At 35.6% G+C, this 23716-nt stretch overlaps 1 protein-coding gene across 1 annotated transcript in view; it reads right to left on the bottom strand.

Moving 5' to 3' along the window:
• PTPRD (protein tyrosine phosphatase receptor type D) overlaps positions 1 to 23716 on the bottom strand; it is a 975596-nt gene that overhangs the window by 28455 nt on the left and 923425 nt on the right. The window contains exons 37-38 of the mRNA XM_053932226.1: positions 11171 to 11290; positions 10473 to 10627 (exon numbers count right to left, since the gene is read on the bottom strand). Of these exons, the coding sequence (XP_053788201.1) occupies positions 10473 to 10627; positions 11171 to 11290 (275 nt within the window). The remainder of the gene's footprint in view (positions 1 to 10472; positions 10628 to 11170; positions 11291 to 23716) is intronic.

Raw genomic sequence — 23716 nt, 5'->3', positions numbered from 1 at the left:
TTAGTCCTGAACCTTGAAGCTGATATGACTTTAGTAGTAGACCTATTGTTCTAGATCTCCATCTCAGAACATCTCTTCTTTTTTCAATCAAAAACTGATATACCTAGAGGATACATTCAGAGGATGAGACAAACTTGATGTTGCCACCTCTAGATTTGGTTTAAAATGAATCGGTTGCAATGCAGTATTAAAGCAGTGTGATGCTACACAGTATAAAACAGAGTTAAAAAAACCCTGAAGCTTCTCTGATGAGCTCATATTAAGTCTAGTCCTGGTGTTTTTATATCAAGCAGTGAAAAAAATAAATACCCTTTGTAATATCTGACAATATTACACTGACCACTGAAGAGCTTGGTTACTGGTACTAATTAGAATATTTCTTAACCTCTGAAATCTTTATACCGACATGAATTCTCTGTAACGCAGAAAATCAGGTTGTGAAAGGTTAATACCACTAAGCATTTCACATTTCTTAATCGCAACATGCTGTTTAGAGGTTAGACACTAATCTCTTCCTTTTTTTTTCAGGATTTTGAACTTATGTGCAAAAACTGTGGGCAAGTTATAATGGAAATCATGGAAGTTTTTTACGTAGTATTTAGCATAGGAGTTTCAAGGTAGCTGTAAAACAAGCTTGGATAGTATTATGACTTTCTTAAAATTCAGGTGACAAAAAAATAGACATCATAATGCAGAATTTACTTGGAACAGCAGTCACTGACAAAATCTGACAATAAGTGATGAGACCCTGAATTAAGTCGAAAAGTAAAAAAAATGAAGAAAGATTAATATTCAGGGCAGAATACTGATTGGAAAGCCTCCATGAAAAGATAACAGGACTATTTTTAAAGCTGCATTTTACTTCTAGAGATGGGGGAGAGGATTTAAAGAGACTTTCATGCTGATTACTTTAGATAAAAATACAGCCTGTTCAAAGTTAGCCAAACACATTGGGTAGCCAAGTTGATGCAATGTGTTCCAGCATACTCTGTGTCTATGGATATTCTGGAATTTAATGTAGGTACAGCTGGGAAATCTCAGAGATACCCCTTTCCAGAATTCAGCTATTGGGTTATAAAAATATTTTCACATTTCCTGCAGATGGCTGGATTATTTTCTTCACTCATAATTTTAATTCAGAATTCATTACAGACAGCTGCTGGCTCTGATAGAACCTAATTGCTCTTTTACTAGACTCAGCTGCAAGCAGTCAGATTTCCTTTTCCTTTGTAGAGTATATTATATATAAACATGGGTGGGGAGAAAAATAACCAATTAACTAAATACATATGGATAAAATGACTCACTTAGAGTGCTGATCAAATAATGTATCAAACTACAGCTTAGGTCAAAGGAAATTACAGGCCTTGTAGGACATGATAATATATATGGAAATAATTATCAGCACCAACATATTTGTAATTTGAGATAACACATGGAAAAGGCATTGCATTTGTTAAAAAAATATTACAGACAATTATTACATTTTAATGAGGGGTAGGTTATTTCGCCCAGCAAAAAGTCATCAGTCTTCAGCAGAACTGCTCAATTGAAACCATTTCTTGGCCAAATCGAAGTCAGGCCTCAGTATGTCCACTGGGAAACTTAGAAGAAAATGTGGCATAATCATGGAACTATTTTTACTGCCTTACCTCTTATTAAAAAAAAAAAGAAAAAAGAAAAAAAAAATCCCCAGAGAATAGTTACTTTTACTCAGGCTACCAAAAAAGAGTATGTCACAAAAGGAGGGAATGGAGACAGCCAGGAAAAATGTCAAGGATGTGAGAACTCCCTTCCACCTCCCTCCATATAAGAAATACTGGAATAGGTTAGATGGATGGATGAACTCAAGAAAAAGTTGTAGACATGTAAAATATGAAACCACATTAAATAAAACATTTTTTCATCCTTTTATCCAAAGACATTTAGTGAGATGGAGAGACACATTCAAATTAAAAGTAAATAAATATCTTCTAATGTATATGAGTGAAACTACTTTAAAAGGAACCAGATAGTTAATACTGCCTGGTTTTGTTCTTTGAAATGTGTATACAATCATGAATAGAAGCAAAAATGTACACAGGAGTTTCTCTAGGTAGCTAGAGGAATAAAGAGGAAAACAACTGAAATCCTCATGAAGCAAGGCTAAATTAGTCACTAACTGCTTGCTGCTGGAGAGGAAACTTTTCTGAAATGTTGTTGACATTGGAGTTTTGTACTTCCCCCTGAAATTTCTGACATTTGCCATTGTCAGAGACAGGGCAGTGGCCCAGACAGAACACTGACTCTATCTAGTAGCAGCATTCCCTATGTTCCTTTACAGATTTCTGACTGCTACCAGAAACAAATCTTGCCCTATGCAGTCACAGCAGCTTTTTAGGATTTCAAAAGATAATCCAGCCCTGAGTCACACCAGTGGGGAGTATAATCCCCTGAACCACAGGCTAAGTACCAACCAAATATGGCTTTATACACAAATGACAGATTTAATCAAAGAGACCAAAAGTAGGTGTTGTATATTATTTGAACCTGCATAACAAAATATTCCTATTACTTGTTATTTATAAGTTTTTGAATTTTAATAATGTTTTCAGTGATAATTTCTGAGTTTTAATGCTTATAAACAATGGAAGCATATACTATACAGACAGCAACTACAGTTCAGATTTTAGAAAGGGCTCGTTTCCTGTGAAGAACTGGTTTCTAATGAAGACACAACTTGAAAGTAGATCAGCATTAGTTTGCTTGTGTTTGACACCTCATGGGAGATTTACAGATAATACAGCATAGTATCTTCCTACTCTAAGAAAAAAATCTATCAAGGCCAATTTTATAGGACCTTCCACACCATCACATTAACTATGGTATGCTAGTTCTTATGCTTATTCTTAGTTCATACTCCCAGGTTTTCATAAGTAGGTGACTACCTAAATTTAGGGGGAAAAATAGATACCTAAGCTAATAAGAACACTGTTAAGTTAAAGAATGAGTCAGGGAATGGTATATTTGCTATCAAGATGATTCTAACTAGTGACACTCAAATTTGAAACTGAGAAAAGAAAATCCAGCTCTACCCATCAGTCACTCTCTCTATCAGCATACAGATGTAGACACTACCTCTTGTCTGTATACTTGTATGAACATATCCCTGTAATTACATAAGAGCTCTTGCATATTCAGCATAAAATATCCAGGGACTTCAACGGTAAGGTTTCTGTAATCTGCATTTTCATGACCTTGAAAGTTTTTATGGTGAAAATATGAAGGCAAATCCAAACTCCCCTCTACTTGTGATATGTCCTGTCCATGTGTGTGATACTATTAATTACAAAATTACCAAGGAGTGTCTTGCTATACCAATTTCTTTCATTTAGCCTTTATCAACTTTTTTTTCTAGACTCCTTCTCTTTTTCCAGTAGATTCTGCAATTCCAACAATTGATCAAAGACAAAGAAACCATCCAAAATTTTCTAAATCAAGTGAATCCAGTTCCACTTACATAAACAGAGATCAAGGCATAAACACTGCAAGCCTCATCCTCTATATGTTGAAATGAAATAACTTCTAAGAATAAAGGTATGTGTAGAAATTAAACTACTGCCAGTCAGTTTCTCTGATTGCATGGTCTGAGTTGCTGAGACTATCATGCTGAGACAGATGAAATATAAGGAAAAACATGGACATTAACTCACTCCTATATTTTTCTATTAAGAGGAACTAATTATCCTAAGCAGGATCACCAACTAGAGATCTGCTCAACATGAGATTCTTATAACAATCTTATCCCTCTCTATTTTCTATTAGTGAACAATGAATATGGGAAAAAACAGTATTTATGAGATGTACAGTGATCCACAGCTAACAGCTGAAGAGTAAACCGTCGCAGTGTTTTTATACAGGGATGATACCCAGCACAGTTTAATACACAGTAGGAACTGAATAACTTCTGGACACAGACATGTGGGTAAAGCAGAGAAAATTTAGAATATTTATGATATTAAAATATTTGTCATATTAAAATGCTTTCACTACCTTTTTCTCTCTAGAGCTTTCATCTGTTCAAGGAAGTTAGGAAGGGTCCTGGATTGTTCTCAGGAGAGGGAAAGGGAAGAGATGAGGAAGATTCTAGTATTTTTCAATCTTACTTGTGTTGTTTCTGAATAGGTACTGGGGAGGTATTTTTTCCTCACCGTGAAAAAGGATAGGCAGTCATCTGCAACCTACTCACTGCAAGGATTAAAAAATGAGCACTTGTAAGGCCTATGGCAAAAGAAACATTTCAAACTATACAGAAGTGAAGTAAAACAATCCACTGGAAAATCATTGCCTTTGATAAGTATATTTTTTTTCTTAAACATTCTATATTTTATTCACAAACACTGAACAAGAATTCTACTTTAGGAAATAGAATATCATATGGTGTTTTGTTATGTTTTGAAAATTATCTTGTTTTTCACTCTGCTAACTGGTTATGTTAGTGTAGTCAGACACAGATTTACTTCAAATAGTCACATTCCTCCAAATATCCAAGTTTTTCTGTTAGCAATAGCAGCATTAACAGTACCTGCCAAAGCTTGAAAAAGGGTCTTAGAGATGTGCCCCTTGGTGCTGGTATTAAAAGAAAGACTCAAAAATATGGGATTGCACTAACATGTTAAGCTTTTAGGTAGTGTTACTGAATCAACTACTACAGTTTCTGTGATGTTTTGAAAACATAGTGGCATAAAATCCCAAACACCCTCCAGTACAGTTTATTGTGATCTGATTAGCACCTGTTTGCCTGGACTAATCCAACTTCAAACAAAAATGTGTGTTTTCCCTACTATCATTAGACCACATGTTAGTTTCTCACCAATGCAGAATCCCTAGGATTTAAGCCTGCATTTTTTTCATTAAAGAAACAATTTTTTCTTGATCAGCTCTGCAAATTAAGGCAAGTCATGCAGAAAGACAAGTGGGATTGTGGCATTATTTAACTTCTGTGGAAGGGGACTGAAAGGGTAATCCTAAAATATAACTGTAAATTAAAAAAAAAAAAAAATCTATGTGTATCAACTATTTCAACCACTACAGAAAAATTTTCAGACAAGTCACTCTAAATAAGGCAACCAAGATTTGAACACTTGTGTAAAGTGTTTTACTTGTGTAAAGTACCTGCAAATAGGATGGGACTGCTAAATTTCATTTGTGGATAATTTTTTTTTTGCATTCAACTTTAATTTATCTGCTTTTCTCTTCAAATCTCACACTGAGAATAAGAAACACAGAACATTTACCCCAACCGTGACCAAGTCTCTACTGAACTATCTTCCCTGGTAGATAGAGACAGAAAACTGTATATTTTCTCTTGGGAAAAAAGTACAGTGGAATTATGCATTTATGTTACGATAACTACACCGTTCATGGACATAGTCCTTACAAAATATCAGATTACTTAAATTAAAAAATCTGCATTTAGATTAAGCCTTGATGTTTCCCTTGGTGCTTCGTAATTCTTTCAGCAATGATCTATTTTTTTCCCCTTAAAATTAACGTACCTGTGAATATATTTTAGCTACCTTTTCCACTAAAAGTCCTTCCAACTTTTCTGCACTGGTGTGCTGGTTTTGGCTGGGGTAGAACTTATTTTCTTCACAGACTTCTTTCCTCAGTTTCAGTGTGTGGTGCACCTCAAGGAAGTTAGGGGTGCATGGAAGGTTGAGAGGAGACACAGGTGACTCAAACTGACCAAAAGGGATATTCCAGACCATATGGCATCATGCTTAACATAAAAAGAGGGGGGAAGAGGAAGGAAAGGGGAGACTTTTGGAGTGATGGCATTTGTCTTCCTAAGACATCATTATGTGTGATGTGTCCCTGCTCTCCTGGAGATGGCTGAACACTTGCCCGCTCATGGGAAGCACTGAATAAATGACTGAATTCCTTGTTTTGTTTTGCTTGTGTGTGCAGCTTTTGCTTTCCCTACTAAACTGCTTTTATCTCAACCTGTGAGTTTTCCAGCTTTTACTGTGCTGATTCTCTTCCCAATCCCACTGGTACGGGAATTAGTAAGCAGTTGTCTGGGGCTTGGCTGCCGGCTGAGGTTAAACCACAGCAACAAGTAAGAGCTTTGACTGGTAGAATGTCCTTATGAAATTCTCAACATGTTTTTGACTTCTATATTAGATTCAAATTCAATACTGTACAGGCAATCAAACTGTTATCAAAAGTAGGTGTCTAAATGATAAGCAAAGATGCCTGTTGCATATACATTAGTAATAAATAATTACCAGTGTTTTGGAAATTCTAATAATGTAATTCTGTATTTCTTTGCTATTATCACACAAATATTATTAAAAAAGATTTCCATTTGCATATCTTTGACATACATTCATCAGAAATCATCCAGTTTAGTAATGTAGAATGGTAGTATGTACATTCTCAGTTAATTTCACTAGAGAGAACTATGTTTTCTTTTTTTGGTCCCTCTTATTTGAACAGGGGGTATTCAAGTATCTGCAGGGTGGGTTCTTCAGTAGTCAGGTGTTTTCAGCTCAGACTTCTTCCCATTAAGCACATTGTAATTATTAAATAAATTCTTCACACATTCAAAAAACATTTCCTAGGAACAGGATATTAAAATAGCTTACCAACAAATGAGGCTTTGATACAAACTTTTCTGGGGTCACTAGTGAACTGGGTCTCCATCTACCTTGATTCTCTATTGGACATTTAGCTGTACCCCAAAACCATTGAGCAAACTAGAAAAAACATTCAATCCCTTAACATGACATGGACTGAAAGACAATTGCTGGTCATTATAAAGGCAGATAGGTAGAAACTCAGTAAGGAAAAGCTTGGGCTAAACCTTTCACTTGCAATATATACCTATAAATACAGAATAAATAAGGGGTTACTCTATATGGAGCAAAACACAGACAGGTGTTCCTTGTATTCTTGTGTTCCTCACCCACACAGGGTGAGAAATAAATTCTCTCTGTACTGTTGGTAGCTTTGTTTTTCAGTTTCTATGGTTTAAAAGTTTGCACAAAAAGGCTTCCACAGATTCTTCAAGCCTACTCTTTCTTTTCATCAAACACATTTTGAAAGGCAACTCCCATTCTGTTTATACTTCTGTAATGTGATTATTAGAATTTCTTGAGCTCTGATAGTTTGGTATGTACCAGAAGAAATATAAAAGAAGGTATTAATGATGTCTCAGATGGCTTAAAATTGCCACTATAAATCCCGTGTTCCTTCTAGAAACTAAACTCAGATTACTCCTTCAATGAGATATTGTTCAAAAGACTGTCTACCATAGGCAAAGGATATAAGATATGGTTCTCTATTATATTGTTAGGCTCTAGTTAGAAGTCTTAAGTACTTTTTAAATCAGGATGATGAAAAGGGGGAATTTAATGAAAAGGGATTTAGGTAGTCCTGAACATAAAATGGGAGACAATGACAGACAAGATACAGAACAAGGACAAGAGGAATATTAAAAAGGATGCAGAGGCAGACTAGAGGCCAGGAAAGAAACAAAACCAAGAAGATTGTCAAGAACAGAAAAATATCTCAGTGAAAAACAGCAACTAGTAGAGGGCAGTAAAAGGAGATGATTGGCAATAATTAGAATGGCAATTACCATTAGACTTACAATCTTACTTCAGAGAAAATATGAAGAAAGGTAGGAACATATTTCATTAAATGGTTCAGCAATGTGATAGCAATGATAAAATAAGTTTGAAAAAACAATGGAATTGAAGGACACAACTAGAATATACTTAGCGGGGTCCACAGAATAAGGATCAGTCCAGACGTGGAGAGAAAAAAATTGATAAAAGTGTTAAATGACTTATAATAGGCAAAGGAAAGATTGGAATGGAGAACCTTATGAAGTGAGCAACAGAGAAGAGAAGGAAAAATTGGAAAGCAGATTCTAACTAAAAACCAGGTAATGTGCAGAGTTTGTACTTAACTGTTTTAAATTCTTTTTTTTTATCAGCTTGAAATGAGATGTTTATGCATGTCCAGTACTTCAATTTCAAACCAAATGGGAAGAATTTTCATATTGCTGTATGAAAGACATATCCTTTAGCCTAAAAATACTGTGGTGATGCTCTATAGTAGTTCCTCTTTTGATTTTTTAAACCAATTTAATAACCACAGAATCACAGAATAACCTGAGTTGGAAGGGACCCACAAGGATTACTGAAGTCTGACTCCTGTCCCTGCACAAGACAGCCCCAAGAAAATCATGTTGAATTTAAATACAAATTTCTGAATATAATGTTGCTACAGTATGCCTGAAAGATGACACTCACATTAACATTACTGTTGTGAGAAACACTTTAGTAACTTCTTGTTAGTCTATCAGTTGGATAGTCAACACATTACATTGAGGAGTTAATTAGCACATTAATGAACTTTGGACTATCCAGAATACTTGATGCTAAATGTCCAGCCTGTTTTAATTACAGAGACATACATTTTAAAATTTTTCAGAACCCTGGTTACATTAATTCTCCTCATAGACAAATTGTTAGGAGTCAAATTTAAAATCCTTACTAAAATAATAGGATATGTGAAAGTCTGTTTTTTAGAGGTTAGGTTGTATGAAGTGACTGAAATCTTAATGTCTCAAGTAACTATACATAAGGCAAAAAGCTGATGTATAGGAGATTATGCTTATTGCAGACAAATTATTGATAAATACATTAATACGAATCTAGGATAAAAAAAGTCCATCGGGCATGAAATCATACTACATAACTTGACCACCACTTTAAATGAAATCTGCATGCAAAACTTATGACAAAGACAAAATAATTGCCTTGTACTTCATCAGTACCACTGAGTGATAACAAGCAACGCATTTGATTTCACCTTTTCCAATCACTAGCCATAAAAACTGATTTAATTTGCCTATTTTTGCATTGTGGTAATTTAGGCTATTAACTTAAGAGATTTTCCAGAGTGGGAAGATTAATTTCTTCTATTAATTTTGGTTTTGATGTAGAGTATAGCATCTTCACTGTTGAGCAACTTTGGAGGTACGCTATATATATGGATCAAGCTAATGAAGTTGTATCTGAGGAAATCTAAAATCCTAGACAATAATCAAAATGTTTTAAGTCCCTGTAAATGCAAGTACAAAAAGATGTGTCTCCATTCAAGAAACACTCAGCAAACTTTATGAATACATTTGTGTTGTTATTTATAATTATTCCACATTTTTAATCCTGGTGTTTCAATAAACATTTAATATCTGTGTTCCAGTATTTTGTAAACAGTCTGTGCCTTTCAGCATTTAAGTTCTGCTTATTTTGTTTTCCTGTTGAATTTATTTTTCCATCTTGTTTACAGGAGACTCTTTCAATGAATTTAAAAGTATTTAAATTATCAGATTCCAAGTCTGGGCTGTCAATATGTTAAGAAGTCAGAACTAGACATGGTGGTATGCTGTAATTACTGTTCCTCAGGTTTTGGATAAAAAAAAAAAAGCAAGACTGGTTTTCAAATATGCTAAGTATTTGTAACTTCAGAGATCCATTTGTAATAGCTCTCAGCCTTACTAATTCAAAGTATTCCAAAATGAACTTCACAAGAAACAGCGATTTAGAAACTTGCTTTGAAAAGGGCTACTCAGCAAGCTATACAACATATGAAAATATTGCCCTGGAATGAGGGAACCCATCTTGGAGTTTATTTCTATCAGAATTGGTACATATGTTCTGATAATGTCCTTATCAACATGATTTTAAGGCTTTCTCAAAGATCTGTTCAGCAAATTCCAAAGAAGCCGTATCTCTTCCTCTTCATTTTCCTCAGTCCTAACACACAAAAAGCAGCTGACTTTTTTTCTTCCAGTTTTATTAATTCATACCTTATAATGCCTGAAGTGGTTTGCTACTTTGCAAAAAAACATGGAGCACTGATTTCCCTGGAACTGGGTCCAGCCTGTTGCCTGTTCCCCGGGTACATGCTTTGCATTTTCAGCTCCTCAAAGTACTAAACTGAAGATTCAACCTTGAATACAGATTCAGGTCTTACCTGCATTTATCTATCTTAATTCTCATGTTTACTACTTTCTCACACAATATAAGTATGTAATACTTTAAAAAACTTTCATTGCTTAGAACACACTTTTTTCAATAAACCAATTGGTATTGGCTCTTAAACCAATACCATCCTCTTCCTTTTTCATGTCACATTCTGAATGCCACAGATACATTTGTGTTCTCCCTGCAGATATTCTCCCTGGAGATCTTTTGATGTACTGAAATTAAATTGATTGTGCCTAGACCAAAAAAAAACAATTCTAGCCTACCTAAGTTGGCAGTACCATACTCAAGTTCTTGATTTGCAATGCAGCCACCTTTTTCTTTGACAGACTTAGAAGTCTATTTGAAAGAAAATCATACTTTCATCTGCAATAAAACAGAAAGCAATGACCTTGACATACCATGCTTTGAAGAAACTTCTGGGCTTACCTGCAATGCACAACCATAGGTCCGGCATCAGGTGGGTTACAAGTCTTGACTCGTCGCAGGAAAGCTAAGAAAGGTGTTGGGTGTTCTGGGACACCATGGTCAGGCCAGGCAGTGAACTGGAATTGCCTCACTTCCCTTTTCTCACTTGAGCCATTCTATGAAATTTAAAAGTTTTATGACAAACTGCTACTTGAGATGGTATCAGCACTTTTCAGTGAAACAACTGCAGAAGCATATATACCAGTGAAAATTGTTTAAATATTTGGGACCAGCAAGAAAAAGAACTCTGGCTATGGAGGAAAATCCAAATTACAGATTCAAACAAGGTAAGATCTTTAAGTGTACTGTATACTTGTGCACCACAAGTGCCACAGACTTAGTATTCAGATTTTTCATGGTGAGAGCTCTGCATTAACTTACAAAACTTCATGTTATCAGGAACATGTACTCTCTAGAAGTCTCAATATTCAGTGCTGTTAGAAGGAAACAAGGGGAAGGCTAGAAAGGAGGGGAAGGGGAGAAAGGGAATAAGGAAGTAAGGGGAAAAGGCACACAGGCAGGAAGCAAAAGGAAGAAGAAGGACAAGGTGGCAGGAGGGAGGCCGGTGATAGAAGGGAAGGAAGGAATGAGAGGTGAGGGAAAAAATTGCCAGACTTTCAATTTAAAAGTATATAGTAAGTATATATAAGTATATATACCTTGTGAAGTGCAAATGTACGAACACAGTATGTTGCCAATTCAACAGTGTCTAAAAGCGTCACTTGGATTAGTCCGTAGGTTTCTGTGCCTCTGCTTGGCCAGTACTGATCACACTTCACCTGCAGTGAAATGTTATAATTTAATACATTTAATACTGAAATTTATTACATATCTGACTGTACATCACCATAGGCTTCAAATGTATGTGGAGATAGAATGGCCAACCTCCCACACAAGAAATTTATTTTATCATCCATAAGAACTGCTCTTATGGTAGTAGATTATATAATGTCTTCCTCCATAATGGGCAAGTTCAGTAAGACAGATAATTCGGAAATGCTAACAAGCATAGATACACTGAAGAAAAACCAATTTAGAGTAGCTTAAAGTATGACCTATATCTTCACTTTTCACAGTCCATAATTTAGTAACATAATTTAATCACTTCTACATAGGTGGAACATTTTTTACATATTTGCCTTATTTTACATTAGTCCCCAAACTTTTAAACTACTGCTTTGATGTTAATATTTATTATGTATAGAAATAGCTCAGTACAAACAAGTATTTTTTTAGAAATAATTTCAGTACACTGATAAATGAAAGGGCATCACCAAGTATTAAGTGGACTGTGAGAAAAAAATTTCCTTCTGAGATCAGTTCTCATCAGACAAGAAACATGTAATGAAATTGGGTCCACAGGCATTTAAAAAATATGATTTGGTGGAGAGTTTATCCATCAAATTTTAAAGTACACAGAACATTTCATCCAGAGGAATCTTAATTTTAAAATGCCACAGTCTAGAATATTAAAAAATGCACTAATTCGGTGTAAGATGACACATAAGAGAATCATATTTTTATCAACATTGCTAAGGCTTTATAATTTGTTTCAGTTAAAAAGGGTATTTACAATGATAATTGTTAAGAAAACAGAAATGCTGAACCCCTAAACCCACCAAAAATGTAGTACTAAGCAGTGCGCAGTCACATAATTTAAAACATGTTACTTTCAGTGGCTGATGGGTGAAACAGAGAGTTAATCTTTATTCTGTTTATAACAACACATTCTTACCAATTAGTCCTGCCTACACTACAGAAAAGAAGTTTAAACTGAGTCTTGTAATAACACATTGGTTTTTTTAATAAATGTCTTCATAAATCACTCCAAGCCAGACTCATACGAAATTCAATGACAATACACTAAATGTAACAAACAACAAAAACAGAATATTGCACAATATTTCCAGTAAAAAAAGTGAATTGTCATGCTAATCCACAACAAAAACTGATTATTTCCCCAAAATGGAAAATTAAGATATGCATCTTTGAAACTCGTGTGTTCTCCAGCTTCTTCATTCTGCACTTATTGAAAAAAGACTTGGTATGCTCTTCAACTCTCCAGACACAAATAGCTTTTGCTCACAGATCACTTTATTTTGAGGCTCAGAGGTCACAGATCATTAATGGCTCACAAATCACAGTCTAAGAACAAGTAATCTAGATAGAAAGGAAAAGATTCTAACCACTGAAGCAGGGGATAAGAATTCATTAGTGGCAAAGTAAAGGGAAACAATTTTTTACAGGCAATGATAATTTAATTTCGTGATAAGGAATTGCAACAAAGTAACTAATAATGTTTATTGATACTGCACTATTAAAAAATGTGATTGATAGTGAAAAATTTCTCTTCTTAAGTAATTAATTACTTCCTTGTGTCATTTACTGAAAGAGTATGAATTACAAATAGTTCACAAATACCCAGTATATATTTGCAAGATTCCTAGTACTTGCCCCCTTGATCTTCATAAATCAAACTGAAAAGCATGTTTTCAATTGAGACATTTAAATACAATTATAGTAAATCTAGCTTCACTTTATAATTAATATAGAAACAGTGCAACATGTCTATATTGGTTACCTGTACTTTAAGCAAACAAGTTGTAGTTTATTGTTTTTAATCCCCTTGGAATCACATATTTTTTCATGGAAAATGTTGATACATAATAACTGTAATTTGTAATCTTAGCAACTACAGGTTTACTCTGACTAAACTTGGCGTATTTTTGAAGGATTTTCAAATTAATAAAAATGATTTTTTGAATTGAAATAAGAGAGAAAAATGTAGCTGTGCCTTTGCATGCCTAAATATGTTGTTCTCCTCTTCACCATGCAGATCTCACACATAAATTGTATGCTTATAGAAGCAGTACCAGCTTCCAGAAAGTATTCCTGAAAAATTAAACAGCTTGCAGTTTGCTAACAACAAAATTTGACCAGCTTGAAAATGACAGAAAATGTTTATTTTTATTTTGTAATCTAATGTTAAAAGTTTACTTGAATTTAGAAGGCTATTTTTCAGTTAGGCGAGGAAAAAATGAATGTGCATGCTCCTTTAGGTGGAGATTTTGTTTGGGTTTTTTTTAATGTACTAGTTTATCTAATATAAACTTCTATTATGGTATAATTTTTCTAAAATACTTTCCGTGAGAGCTACATGATGCAGAGGACTGCTGCTGGAAGCAGACAGTAAGTGTTCAATAAGAAACTCGATTTGTAGTGCAGTATATATATTATTTGAAAGTGGAAACTGATGAAAATAAGTATAAATTCTTTTAGAAAGAAAACCTGATTTCAGGTTGATGTGGATTTGACCTTCTGGAAGAGCACACAAAGAATAAGTTAATTGAACTACATCTTCTGCCCCTTTTGCCTATTGATTTTTCTCAGATCAAGAGTTCTTCTTCAGAGATGTGTCCTTATGTGCCTCCTACCCTTGTTTGGTCTGTGATCATAAACCTTGTATTCCCAATACTCCTAACAATTTAGAGTCCAATTTATCTTTGTGAGAGATCAAACAATGTTTTCTATTGGACTTCACTGGCAGCAGAGGACCAGATAATACAAGTTAATTGGTAAGACACTAATTTCTGAGACAGAGCACTTTCCAAAGGTTTTGTTCTATGTTAAGATCCCAATCTTCAGCTCTTGAAGTGGGAGAGGTTACATATTCTATGTTCTTTTCAGAAGAGAAATCTCAACCCCCTTGAGTCATCCAAAATTTAACACTAAATGTCAAGAAGTCAATTTTAAAATGTTTTGCCAAATGCATTCTTGCTTTAGCTTTTTGGCCTATGCTTAATTTCTCTGTAGTAAGAGCCATTTTTTCCTTGCTTCTGTAAATAATTTGGAAAAAAAAAAATTGTGGCAAAGTATGGTGGTGATAATACCAGCCCTCCCCAGAGATACAATTATGGTATTTTTATTGTCACAGTTATTTTCTAATATACCTTTGATGAGTCCTCACATCATAGTCTTTTTCTATCCATGTAGCTTCCATTTTCTATCCTCATCTTTATCTTATCCATGTAGCTCCAAGTTCCAAGGGTTGATGTTTTCCCTAGTAGACCTAGTATTCGCCTGCACACGAGAGTTTTTCTGCGCCGCTATCAGTACATAAGAACAGCTTCCACTAGTAATTATTTATTGTTCTCTTGCCTGTGACTAAAGATGGCAAGATGAATGAAGCAGACACGAGTGTGAAATAATTAATTGGTGATTTAAGAGTGGCATTTTTTAAAGAGAAATGTAACTACAAGCACTGAAAAGCATAATTTTATTACTACTTCCACTATCACAGAATCACAGAATCACAAGAATTGACTAGATTGGAAGAGACCTTCAAGATCATAGAGTCCAACCCATGCCATAACACCTCAGCTAAACCATGGCACTGATTGCTACATCTGATCTGTTTTTAAACACATACAGGGATGGTGACTCCACCACCTCCCTGGGCAGGCCGTTCCAGTACTTTATCACCCTTTCTCTAAAATACTTTTTCCCTGTATCCAACCTATATTTCCCTTGATGCAGCTTAAGACTGTGTCCACTTGTTCTGTCAGTTGCTGCCTGGAGAAAGAGACCAACCCCCACCTGACTACAACCAACTTTCAGGGAGTTGTAGAGAGTGATAAGGTCACCGCTGAGTCTCCTTTTCTCCAGGCTAAACAACCCCAGCTCTCTCAGTCATTCCTCATCGGCTTGTGTTCCAAGCCCCTCACCAGCCTTGTTGCCCTCCTCTGGATGTGCTCAAGTGTCTCAATGTCCTTCCCAAACTGAGGGCCCAGAACTGGCCACAGCACTCAAGGTGTGGCCTCACCAGTGCCAAGTACAGGACAAGAATGACCTCCCTGCTCCTGCTGGCCACACTATTCCTGACACAGGCCAGGATCCCCTTGGCTTTCTTGGCCACCAGGGCACACTGCTGGCTCATGTCCAGTCAGCTGTGACCAATACCCCCAGGTCCCTTTCTGCCTGGGCACTGTCCAGCCACACCGTCCCCAGCCTATAGTGCTGCAGAGGGTTATTGTGGCCAAAATGCAGGACTCGGCACTTGGACTTGTTAAACTTCATCTTATTGGATTCCACCCATCCATTCAACCATTCCAGGTCTCTCTGCAGAGCCCTCCTACCTTCCAACAGATCGACACACGATTGCAGCTTAGGGTCATCTGCAAATTTACTAATGAAAGACTCAATCCCCTCATCCATTTCATCAATAAAGATATTGAACAGAACTGGTCCCAGCACAGACCCCTGAGGGACACCACTGGTGACTGGCCCCAGCTGGATGCAGCACCGTTCACCACCACTCTCTGGGCCCGGCCATCCAGCCAGTTCTGAACCCAGCAAAGAGTGCTCCTGTCCAAGCTGTGGGCTGCCAGCTTTTCCAGGAGTGTGCTGTGGGAGACTGTGTCAAAGGCCTTGCTGAATTCCAAATAGACAACATACACAGCCTTTTTCCACATCTACCAGGCAAGTCACTTGGTCATAAAAAGAGTTAGTCAAACACAAACATAAAAGGTTGGTCAAACATGACCTACCCCTCCTAAACCCATGCTGGCTGGGTCTGATACCCTGGCCATCCTGTAAGTGCTATGTGATGACACCCAATATAAACTGTTCCTTAACCTTACTGGGTACAGAGGTCAGGCTGACTGGCCTAAAATTGCTGGGTCCCCCTTCCCACTCTTTTTGTGAATGGGTGTCACACTGGCCAGCTTCCAGTCATCTGGAACCTCACCAGTTTACCAGGACTGTTGGTAAATGATGGAGAGTGGCTTCACAAGCTCATCTTCCAGCTCTCTCATCACTGTGGGATGGATCCCATCTGGTCCCATGGATTTATGAATATCCAAGTGCCTCAGCAGTTCTCTGACTGCCTCCTCCTCGATAACCATTCTGCTCCCTGACACCATCTCCCAACCCATGATCATAAGCTGTACACTGCCAAAACCACTACATACGAAATCAGAGTAGCTCTCAAATGATTAAATACTTTAAGAAAACTTTTTAAGTACTGTAGAAGTAGATGTAGCTAGAATATATAACTAATGGCAGGCACATTCTCTTAACTTGCCTCTCAAACATGCACATATTTTCTTTCTTTATATTTCTTCCACTCAGACCATGCAAATCCTTGCTCTTTATGGAAGTACAAGTATTCACAAAGCTTTAAAAAAATGTAAATGCATAATTTTTCATTAAAAATGAGAAGCTTGAGACATTTTCAGACTTGAAAGGTTTCAGCTAAAGAGTTCCTAATATTCGTGGATATTCACACTTCAACAAGTCATAGACACTAGAGAACATGCTGCTATGCATCAAGAGAGCTGAAGGAAGTATATTTCCATATGAACATATGAATACAAAGATTCCTGACATTCAAGGATAGAGAAATAATTTTCCAGTATAAAGTTCCATCATTCATGCTGAAAAGCTCCTTCAGGTGATTCTTAACAAATGAAGCAGCTGTTACAAGCCATCTAAGATTATAAGGACAAAAAGAAAAAAGATCAGCAAAGAGACAGAATGCTAGTGTAAGGCAGATGCATATAGCACGTGATTTGCTGTAAGAACAGTGTATTAATTACGTTGAATATAGAATACAAAATATCAGTAGTACATAATTTCTTGGTCTGGTTTTCTTACTAAAAAAAGACTTTTGCAGACAGAATTTTCTATAGTATTTTCAGATGATCTTCCTTCAAAAACAGAAGAAGAATAAGTGATGTTGAATGGTAATAATAATTATGCAATAAGAAAGCTAGTGCCAATTGGTGGTAGTGGAACCTGTCTCAAACACTATCAGGCTAATTTACTGCCTCAGTCATTTCAGCTAATATTATGTCTCCAAACAGTTGTTACTCCGAAGTTTTTCCTTTTTCCAGCAATGCCTTGCCACCTAAGGATTAGGCTGATTTGTCTGTAAAGCTTAAAGACACCGACAACAGTATTTGAGATTATAATGCAATGATAAATGAAAAAAATCAGAGTACAGAGACATGTTTTTTGATTTTATTTGGACAAGATTTGCTCTAGTGTCACTCACTGACTTCAGTCTAGGTCTAAATAAAAGATTAAAATATAAATTCATAGTCACAAATAAATTTTAAATTTTGGTCTTAATTACTGTAGCCCCCAAAAATATTCCAACAAGAATCTGGAGGCAACACAAATAAACTATAGGCTAATCAATTCATAACAAACTTTAATCCTCTACTAAGACTTCAAATACACCCTCATTATACCCTTATTTTCTGGAATTTCTGAGATATGATTAATAGGTTAACAGTTAACACTGAAAGGTAATTGATTAATTAAAGCGATTATACCCAGAATTTTTCCATTCTGATTCTTATGAAAGAGTATGGTATGGTTGTAAAAAAAAGATAGAAACAGATATTGAAAGGAATATTGGGCATGTTTAAAAGTGTTCTCTAGCTCAATTTTCATCTTCATCTGTAAAAGCAAAGAACAGTTCAAAATTGTATTGCTGATATCAATGTGAGATGTCTTTTTTGAGCTTTTTCTAACAGCAGGGAAGGCATGGTTTTAATGAATTCATTTTGAAGGATGAGTCTGTCAAACAGTTAAGTTCAGCAAGATTTTCCAAAAACATCTTGAAAAGGTTTAAATGAATGGACTGACTGGAAAAGTGAATGTGCTGACTACGTTTTGTTTCATCCTCTTGTACTCAAGGTTGATCACTCCTTGCAGCCTGAATAATCCTTTCACTGAGTAAGATATTACAGGATGAAGAACATATTGAACATTTCAGCCTGCTATTCAAGTGCTGTAATGAAGATGTACTATTTTCCATAAAAGAGAACTACCTCTTCAGGCTGATATGAATATTATGTAAAATATCAGTGAAACAAAAGGATCAAAAGAAAGAAACATCAGATCAAAAAAATTCTATTATTATTATGTATTTGGTTCACTTGAAACAGAACTAACATATGAAAAGGTACATTGGAAGGTATTTTGTGGACCTAGAGGTCTCAGTCTGGATTTTGATTTTTGAATGCAACTTCAAGTCAAGGTAAGATTTCCATAGCTAGTTTAATACATAGATGAAATAAAGAATTTCATAAATGTATTTTATACAGTTCCTGTTATGTGAACCAGAAAATTCCCCTAGCAAAAGCATTGCTTTTGCAGATGGATCCATTAACTTCCTTAGAACACACGACAAGCTCTGCAAATTATGCAAAATATAAATAATAATATAAATTTTCAGAGACACCTGGAGAATTTAAATTTTCCTGATTTGTTGCTTGCCATAAAGGACAACTGGCCTTGAGTTTTTTCACCATAATCTGCTAAATTAGGAAAAGTAGGATTACTTTTTGATAAACAATACTAAATCCACTCTTTGACATTTTCAAGCCTCAAATTGCTTGACATAACACCATGCGCTGAAGTAATACACTACAATGCTAAACCAAACATGAACCAATCGTGTGTCCAGAGAGGGACACAAAGCCAGTGAAGGGTCTCTAAGTCCTATGAAGAGTGGCTGAGGATACAATGGGTGTTCAGACTGGAGAAAAGAAGGTTCAGGGTGTACCTTACTGTGCTCTAGAGCTACCTGAAAGGAGGTTGTAGTGAGGAAGGGGTCGATCTCCTTTTCCAGGCAACCAGCAACAGGACAAGAGGAAAAGGTCTCCATCTGCAGCAGGGGAGGTTCAGGTTGTATATCAGGAAAAATTTCTTCACTGAAAGAGTGGTTAAGCATTGGAGCAGGCTTCCCAGGTAAGTGGGAGAGTCACCATCCCTGGAAGTGTTGAAAAAACGAATGGACATCGCACTTTGCAATATAGCTCAGTGGGCATGGTGGTATTTGGTAAAAGGCTGGATTTCATGAAGGTCTTTTCCAAATTTAATGCTTATAAGATTCTACATTCACTCAATTTTGAAAACAAATATGCAGAATTTTTTATCTTCTAACCCAAAATGTCAATGGGCATTTTCTACATGTGGCATAGTTCCTCTGTCTGTATTAAAAGAAGAATTTTATGAGGTAGTAGTACATGTCTTACCTCAAGACAAGTAGTACATGTCTTACCTCAAGGAATTAAGAAAATACATTCAAATTAGAGAGTTAGAATATAGTTTTGACTAAACAACTTGCTACACACTTGCTTCAGGGATATGATTTTTTATAGAAAACCATGAGTTTACCCTAACAGCTAAAAGAAATCACACAGAATGATAACACAAGAAAAAAACAGATGGTTGCCTTGAAAAATACTTTTGGCAATACCAGGTATTGCCAGCTCAAGACCATTTCAGGTAAGACTCTGCTGCAAACAGTTCTTGAAAGCTTGCAATGGAAGAGTCTGCACACAATATCCTACAAAGCTTGCTCCATTCTTGACATTACATTTTGGAAGTTGTTTAATAGTTTAATATAAATCATCTTTTCTGCATAGCTTATTTCTTCCTCCTTAAAGCCCCAAAGGCAGGGAAAATGGTTGATTACTATGACATTTTTAACAGCTTTTCACATGCTGAAAGACTATTGTGGTTTCCTTCACTGTCTTATATATAAAGCAAATAAAAATCTTTCTTATTATTTCTCAAGCATTTGATCATTACTGTCCCTTCTAGATTTTCTCTTAATTTACCAGTATCTTTTCACATGGGACATTAATTCTGTATGTTCTCAATTTCAAGTGTATATAAGCTGAAATAACCAGAATTTGAGCCTATTTAGTGTGTAAAAGAAAAATTAACCCTACTTATAATATGGCATTTCCACAGCTATTTTCCTGGATGATATGAATAGTCTGAATTTTAGTTGAGGCACCTTGGCACAGCTCTTCCACCTGAAATGTACCTAGAAAAAGAAACTCTAAGCTTTATTGGATTAGATTCTTGCATCCATTAAGCACCTATGACTGACTAAATTTCAGTCATAGAAATTGAGAGCTGATCATGTTCCTGTCCTGGTGCCTCTGAGAATCCTTCCATAATAAACAGTTATGGCTGAGTTTTACAATTCTGACATTACAACTGGTGACTCTACCTCATAAGATGGTGTAGGAATTCTTGGACTGTGGCCATGGCATTCTGTTACAGTGAAAAAAAACCCAGTACAAACCTACACATTTTTATTTTTGTAAATCTGGTGAACACATGGTGTACTAGATTTTATGTTTTTCTTTTTTTTTCCCCAGTTCTCTCATTCATTCTTCATGTGACTCATATCTTAGTATGCAGGAAGCACTAAAGAAGTGAAATAAAATTCTGATAGTACATTATTAGTACAAAAGGTATAGATTTGCCATTAAAACCAGGGAATGAACAATGATAAAATTGCACATTTAATTCCACATTTTATTATGAAAAAATGCCATCTTGCAATGTGTCCTATCTACTAATATCTGCTGACTTATATGCTAACTTACCACTTACCAGCTTAAATGATTTTTTTTGCTTGCTACAAAGCATAGCTAAAATTTCTTTTTCTATTTTCCTACAAAAGTGTATTTCACAACTTTAAAAAAAAACCACATTTTTACACACCTGTGCTGCCCCATATGAAACACTAGTGAAAGTTTTCTGCAAAAGTCAATTACATTTTGCCTAAATACAATAGAATACAGGTGCACTTGGAACTGTATTTACAATTTTCTTAAATGAATTTTTAAGTGCACCTCCTGCTGACTTCTGTATTCCTTTAGTGAAAACGTCTAATTGTCACTTATTTTTGATGCAGTATTTTGACAGGTAATACCTCCAGTATTACCCAAACATACTTAGGAGGAAAGGTCTGAAATTTGCTGTAGAAGCCCTGCACAACAAATGGAAAACTAACTTCATCACAATCGCATAAAAGTCTGCTGCACTCATTTCATACAGAAAAGAAAATCGCATTCATAGTTTTCTGTGCTTATTACTTACTGCGGTGCATGTACTCTTGCTTTGTCTTACATATGAAGTCGGATAGATTAGACCTCAATGTCTACTCTGCCATCAACAAATGAGGATTTAAGAAAACTCGTAGCAACATGCACATTTTGAGCAGAAAAATAAAGACCTGCCTTTATTTTTTCCTTACCTATAGCAAGACTTAGAAATCTTAGGCTGCCAACATCTGTTTCAAAGCTGTTTTTACTAAGGTGTCCCAATGTACAATTACATTTTCCACTTGTTGTGGGTTTTGCACTAGTTGAACTTGAATAAACCTTCCCTGATTAAATTTATTATATTCTCCTTAAAAAACCCAATCAATCCACTAAACAAAACAAACCCCAAACATTTATTTTACCTACTTCATATTTCTACTATCATCCATTTTCCATTTTTCTTATGCATGGAAAAGTCTATAAATCTATAACAATTTTCTTGAAATATTCAGACACAAGTGTTCTGATGCTTGACACTTGGAATAACAGGAGATCCTATTTAGCATTTCAGTAATATCAGGAAAAGTCCATTTACCTTTTCTTCTGACAGTGCCATCTCTCCTGACTTTCTCAGGTGTCAGTGACAAGTTGAGAGACGGTAAGTCCAAGGACTTTCAACTAGCTTTTGATATTCTTATGGAACAAATACAGGACCCATGCAAATAGTCCCATGTGCATCAATAATGGGGAAATAAAATCTGAGACAGGATACATCACTTTTCTACTTATCTCCCCCTTTCCAATGAAGACTAAGGATTCAAGATGTTAAACCTTGACAAACCAAGATGATTATTCTATGTGTATGGTTTTTTAGATAATTTTTGCTTATAATATTGAAGATGATATCCACTTCATGACAGTCAAATAGGTTTTTGGATCAGGCTAACAGAATGCCACAAATGTAGTTCCCTTATGTATTCACTTAGTCATTAGCAAATTTGAATGAAGCTGATAGTATCACTATGAAAACTAAAGCCTTCCTCATCAGAAATGAAGTTCAGAATCTGGCTCAATATCAACTTGATATTGACATACTGTTATTTGGCTTCTAATATTTGAATACTGGATAGTGTCATTATATTTTCATTTAGCTTTGACCTGATTGGGTTTTTTTGTCAAAAAATATTAAACCTAGGCAACCTAGCAAATATTGTAATGAGGTTAAGGAGGAAAGTATTTTCTGTCAGTTACAAGATAACACAACAAATGTATTCAAAATACAGAATTACAAAGCAAAGAAGGAAAGGATTGAATCCTCTTGCAAGTGGACAATCTACAAGGGTATCCTACCCTGAAAAAGGAGGAAGGACTAGATGTTTCCTGTCAGAGGCAATGTTATGTTTTGCTATAAAGAGAGATTTTCATCTGATCATTCACAAAATTCACTACAGCACATGAGTACTCAGAACATCCAATTAGTTGAGAGGAGCAAAAAAACCCACCCAAAACTCAACAAAAACAACAAAATTTAATCTGTACCACTTGGGGTAGAGGAGAAGTTGGAAAGAGATGTACCACACATTAAAGTTTTACGTGTTTTGCATGTTTCCTTAGTATAACACACAACTGCTTTTTTTTTTCATCTCTAATTTACAACCTTCAATATTGTTCTTTTATTTCACTAAGATTAAACTCGTATCTGTGACAAAAATGCTACAAACACTGTTTGATGCACTGCCAGTGTGTATAATCCTTTTTGATACAAATTATTTTCATGGTAGCTGAATGATCAGACTGACTTTCTCTTGTAGTCTGGTTTAGGTCAAGGGAAATTCAGGTGATGACATTTAACATGAAACCAACTAAGTGTGAAAGGTTATAAGTGAAAGATCCTTTTTTCCTGCAGCTTCCTTAGAGGTAAACAAATGAATAATGATTTCACTGTAACATCTTCATTTGATCTACTCAGCTGTAAAATATGAGCATTCTCAAATCTGAAGTCACTCAGACATCTAACACATGCTAATGAACCAACTTACTTTCTGCAGATGCAATTAAAAGCCTCATCTTTATCTATGCAGTCCAGGTTAAAAAGGCTGATACCAGGCTGCAGGACTACATAATGAAAAAAAGCTAGCTAAACAGAAATGATGACATGGAAATGGAAAGCAGAAAGTCTGAGGGAGAAACAATCTTGCCTTGCAGCAGGAATAATGATCAGGCTGCCAAGACACAAAAGCAATCAAAACAGAATCAAAGGAGAAAGCGAAACAAAATTAGCAAAGCTCTTCATCCATAATGATATGTAACAGTGCTTATATTTCATGTTTGAAATTTCACTTGTTT

Source organism: Vidua chalybeata, chromosome Z, assembly GCF_026979565.1.
Source record: "Vidua chalybeata isolate OUT-0048 chromosome Z, bVidCha1 merged haplotype, whole genome shotgun sequence".
Lineage (NCBI taxonomy): Eukaryota > Metazoa > Chordata > Aves > Passeriformes > Viduidae > Vidua > Vidua chalybeata.
The sequence above is the reverse complement of the archived record's forward strand: the minus strand, read 5'-3'. Positions and strand labels throughout refer to the sequence as shown.